Below are 5197 nucleotides of genomic sequence, written 5' to 3' on the forward strand. Positions count from 1 at the left end.
CCTGCCAGCTCCGGTGTATGTGGCTGGCGCCCTAGCCACTTGAGCTACAGGCACCGAGCCCTAATAGTTTTTAGTTTAATGGAATGATTGGAGAGCATGTCACACCATAAATGACAGCCAGTTGCACCCTGCTCTCTGCAACAGGTGAGCCAGCCTGTGGCCCATGCTGGAAGGTGGCAACATCTTGAGTTCCCACTGTCCAAAGCAGGATGGGGAGGTGTATGGACTGAAACAAGTGAGAAGCCAGGCCCACGAGTAGGACCCCATTTACTGTCATAACCATCTGTTGTGGACCAGACATTCAGCTCCTTGGCAAGTAGACTAGGCTTCCTGTGAGTCATGCTGCTCAAAATGCTGTTTGGGAACCCAAGGAAATAGCCAAACACTGCAGACAACCCCAAGGTGCAATGCCACACCCAACTCAGTCCCTTTCCGGTCCCTGGAACGGACACTTCCCTTCTCCTCCACACACAGGGGAGGACCTGATCGTGGCTTCAGAGAGCAACCCGAGAAAGGCCTACTGGGGCTTTTTCTTGCCACCATCCTATGGCCAGCAAAACCCAGGAAAGGAAAATCCAGGCTCCTTAGGACAGGTGGGGAGAGAGCACCTTAGGAGAAAAGGGACTAGGTCCTCAACCAGCCCAGGCAGTTGGAACACCCAGCAAACCCCCGGGTGAGCAGAAAGGTGGCCACCAACACCCTTCTGAGCTGACTCATTAAAGAAGAGGTTCCCTCCTGCATGGGAACGGAACTGCTGTCTCTCAGTAGGGCGAGGCGTGTGTCCTGCTTCAGACACTAACCAACAATCCGGTGATGGGGAATTTGTGACGAATGTCTCCAGAGGTTTCAACCACACACAAAACGGTCATGGAAGTTTGAAAGATATTTATTTAAAAACAGAACAAAAAAAGCTTTGGTATTTTAAAACCCAACAGTCATCAATCACTAGAAAGTTAAATACCTCCCCCAAAGCCCCCAAAGTACAAAAGCGCAGATCTCCACAGGCTCATGATAAGAGGGGATGTGCCACCCAGGATGACAACGGGGCCCACACCCTCCCCGCAGGCAGTGCAGCCACAGTGCAGCCACACTGCCGCCTCAGGCCACCGGGCCAATAAAGCCACTGAGACGGCTTAGCTGGGACACCACTGTGAGGCTGTTAGGTGATACAAAAGCCATCCAGCAAAATCTGAACAAAAATAAATTAAAAACTCATTCAAGAAAGAACACATTAAATTAGGAAAAGGAAACAACTTCTTCTAGACAAAAAACTTTTCAGAAGAGGGTCTACTTCCTGCGACAGAAGAAAGGGGGAAAGCAGAAGGAGTGAGTTCAATTTCAAGTATTTGCCATTTGGGTTCATTTTATTGATTCCAAAGCTTACAAAAGTCCACTGGCCCCTCCCTCCCCTGGAAGTGACACTCGCTCCTTCCACTGCAAACTCTGGAGTATCCACACACGCTTCTGCGTCACTGGTTTCCCCCAACAAGGCACAAAGGGTGGCTGCTTCCAAAGGATCCCTTGTTCTAGCAGCAGGACTCGCAGTGCTGGGTGTCTTGTGCAAACGGTGGCTGAAAGCAGGACTGTTAGTTCACTCAGACACTGGGATCTTCCTGTTCAATTCACAAAACAAGTGACTGTTACTCACTGCCAAGTCCCTGGCAGCTACAGAAGCATCAAGGGAAGCAGGCTGTGGGGACACCCCTGGCGGCACCCACCCAGGCTCTGATCCAGCCTTGCAGGGAGCTGTGGCCCAGGGTCTGTGAGAATTACCAAGGACTCAGCGGCCTGGGGCCCTCCTGGGGCTGACACAGAGTGTTCACTGGGCTCTGCTCTGGCATGGCCCAGCTGGAGTCTGAGTCAAGGATGGACATGGGTCAGTACCCATGAAAGTCATTTGGCTTAGGTTCCAATTGTATGGGGAACCAAGGGGCACATAGGCGAGAGGGCAGAGAAGCCACCAACCCACACGCATGGAAAGCAAAACCCACACAATGCAAATTTCACACCTGTTCTAGCACAGTCAGTCAAGGGATGCCCACTAGTGAAGGCCTCTGTGCGTTTCTTTCAGATCCTACTTTCAATTTGTTCTTCAAGCCTGAGGAGCTCAGACCTGCCTCCCACCTTTCTCCTGCCCCTTTCGTCAAGCTCTGCTTCCTTTTCCAAGTCCTGGGCTCAGGCCAGAAACCAGAAGCCACAGGCATCTCTGTGGATATGATGGGACGTTTCTCTTAAGCAGGATCTGGGCTCTTTGACTACACGGAGCACAGAAGCAGAGCCTCACGTACCTCTCCACTGTCAACTGTGGTTTGACAAGAGGAGAGAAGAGAAAGCAAGGGAAGGGAGAGAAGGGAGGAGGGGGTGGAGAGAGGAGGAAGAAAAGGGGAGGGGAGAGAAGAGAAAGGGGATATGCTCAGCTCTTTTGGTAATACCAATGCTGTCCGGGCATGGGGCTGTAACCTTAGCACTCTGGGAGGCCAAGGTGGGTGGATTCTTTGAGCTCAGGAGTTTGAGACCAGCTGAACAAGAGCAAGACCCTATTTTAGGATCTATGTTAGTCTCTACTAAAAATAAAAAAATTAGCCAGGCATTGTGGTCAGCGCCTATAGTCCCAGCTACTTGGGAGGCTGAGTCAGAGGCCTCCTTAAGCCCACAAGTTGAGTTGGAGGTTGCTGTGAGCTATACTGATGCCACAGCACTCTAGCCCAGGTGAACAAGACTCTGCCCTGGCTCAGAGCCTGTGGCTCAAGTGGCTAAGGCACCAGCCACATACACCTAAGGTGGCAGGTTCGAATCCAGCCCGGGCCTGCCAAACAACAATGATGACAGCTGCAACCAAAAAAATAGCCGGGCATTGTGGCGGGCACCTGTGGTCCCAGCTACTTGGGAGGCGGAGGCAGGAGACTCACTTGAGCCTCAGAGTTGGAGGTTGCTGTGAGCTGTGATGCCACGGCACTCTACCCAGGGGGATAGCTTGAGGCTCTGTATCAAAAAAAAAAAAAGACTCTGCCTTAAAAACAAACCCCGAAACACCAGTGCTTACTCCTAGATGTACCCCAGGTGACCAACCCATAGCAACTAAGGCCGAAATCACAGCTTCTTGGGGGTAAAGATATTTTCAGGAAAAAAAGGGGAACGATGCCATCCTGTTGTCCTGTGCTGAGAAGACTGAGGCCCACAGAGAGGGACTGACTTCTGAATGCAGCAAAGAGTTGCTCAGGGGAGGCTGAGGGTCCTGCCAGCAGCGCAGAAAAGTCAATCTAGGTGTTTGCTGGGGTTGTTTTTAAATACTGAGGTTTATGGGGGAGGGGATGGAGGATAGCCCTGGGAAGCCACTGGACTCATCTATCCACACCTGGACTTCCATAGCTGTCCTTTCCTCGTGGCCTCCTCTTGGAACCCACTCTCTCGTGTCCTTTTTTTTTTTTGCGGTTTTGGCCAGAACCAGGCTTGAACTTGCCACCCTCGAGTTATATGGGGCTGGCGCCCTACTCCTCAAGCCACAGGCGCCGCCCCGGCACTCTCTTGTGTCTTATCAAAACACACTCACACTCTCTTGTGTGAAGGATGAGGGCATAGGCTTTCAACGACACCTGTTCCTGCCCAGGCCTCACCCCCTCGCCAGGTCAGCCCCAACTTGGACATAGGACTGCGGACACAAGGGCGGCGTCCTACCTTATTCCTGAAGAGGGGCTTGGCTCCAGGCCCACAGTACTCATTGTAGATGAGCTTGAAGAGGAAGAGATGGAAAAGGGTGATGAGGGAGGCCACGCTGAACCAGAAGAGGAAGGGCAGCCCGGGGTCCTGCTGGGCCATGTGCTCGTCGTGGGCCAAGATGGCCTTGAGATGCAGCGTGTGCCGCAGGTCCTGTAGGTGCGTGAGGTCAGTGGAGATGTAGAGCAGCGGCGTGATGGGCTGCGTCACCATGACTGAGAAGGTGTGGCCCCCAGGTGCTGAGGTCAGCTCCACGGGGTCTTGCAGGCAGCCCGCCTCGCAGGCGTAGATCTTGACCGGCTGGCCGCGGGACTCCACTGACACGTGCAGGTAGGGCTTGCCCTCGGCATCTGCCAGCACGGCCAGGTTGATGTGGTCGGTCTTGTAGCGGATGCCGTGCAAGGCATAGCTGTTGTGTAGCACGTCAGGGTCGGCCTGGAACTGGAGGTGGTTCTCTGTGAACTGCAGCCCCCCGAAGCTGAGCACCATGCCCTGCAGGATGCCCGGGGCACCGACCTTCACCAGCCCCTTGCAGCCACGCTTCTGGAGGGTCAGCTTCCACAGGTCAGAGAGCTGCAGGATCTGCTGGACAGAGGACAGCCGCCCTGGCCAAAGGTTCTCGGCGTGCATGGTGGCGTGGCCGCTGAAACAGTGATCTTCATAGTTGAGTGTCGACTCCATCTGGTCTCGCTCCCTGCGGCTCAGGGAGGGGCTGAGCAGTGGGGTTGGCGAGCAGGAGAGCATATAGTACAGCGTCAGGTTCACAGTCAGGCCAGATGGCGTGTGGGCATCAGTGATCTTCTTCATCTCCACCCCTGTAACACCACAAAGGCTACATGTTATCAGGGGAAGGCACAGCTGGGAGGCAAAGAATATAAAAAAAACATCAGGGTGGCGCCTATAGCTCAAGTGGCTAAGGCGCCAGCTACATACACAGAGCTGGTAGCTTCAAATCCGACCGGGGCCTGCCACACAATGGCAACTACAACCGAAAAATAGCCAGGTATTGTGGCAGGTGCCTGTTGTGGCAGGTGCTTAAGCCCAGGAGTTGGAGGTTGCCGAGCTGTAACACCACAGTAAGACTCCATCTCACAAAAAAACAACCATCACCAAAAAAAAAAAAAAAAAAAAAAACACCAAAAGCAGCAGAGGAGTGAAACATTAGGCCACAGTGATGGACACAGCACTTCCAGTCTCCCTCAAGTACAGGACAAAGTCAGGCTTCCAGCCTTGTTTACATGACCAGGCCTCTGGGCCTGAAACCTAAAATTCTATTAAAGGCAGCAGAACCTACTGCCAGAGCCAAGAACACCCTAACTTAGCCAGGATGTGGTGCCAACCCAGTGATCCGGGCCCCCATGGCAGAACACTGTCATCAATGTCCTGGCCAGTCTCAGGGCATTTCACTTCCCTTTTCCATCGCCTTTCTCGGCTCCTTTAGCTTTATTTTATTTTATTTTATTTTTTTTTTTTTTTTTTTTTT

The 5197-nt window shown here is 52.9% G+C and overlaps 1 protein-coding gene across 1 annotated transcript in view; it reads right to left on the bottom strand.

Moving 5' to 3' along the window:
* Positions 1–870: 870 nt before the first annotated feature.
* Positions 871–5197, bottom strand: part of KIAA2013 (KIAA2013 ortholog) — an 8925-nt gene continuing 4598 nt past the window's right edge. The window contains exons 2-3 of the mRNA XM_003793284.3: positions 3676–4529; positions 871–1613 (exon numbers count right to left, since the gene is read on the bottom strand). Coding sequence (XP_003793332.1) covers positions 1596–1613; positions 3676–4529 — 872 coding nt within the window. The 3' untranslated portion in view covers positions 871–1595. The remainder of the gene's footprint in view (positions 1614–3675; positions 4530–5197) is intronic.

The sequence above is a fragment of the Otolemur garnettii genome, unplaced genomic scaffold (genome assembly GCF_000181295.1).
Source record: "Otolemur garnettii isolate 467f Iridium unplaced genomic scaffold, OtoGar3 scaffold00067, whole genome shotgun sequence".
NCBI classification, from domain to species: domain Eukaryota; kingdom Metazoa; phylum Chordata; class Mammalia; order Primates; family Galagidae; genus Otolemur; species Otolemur garnettii.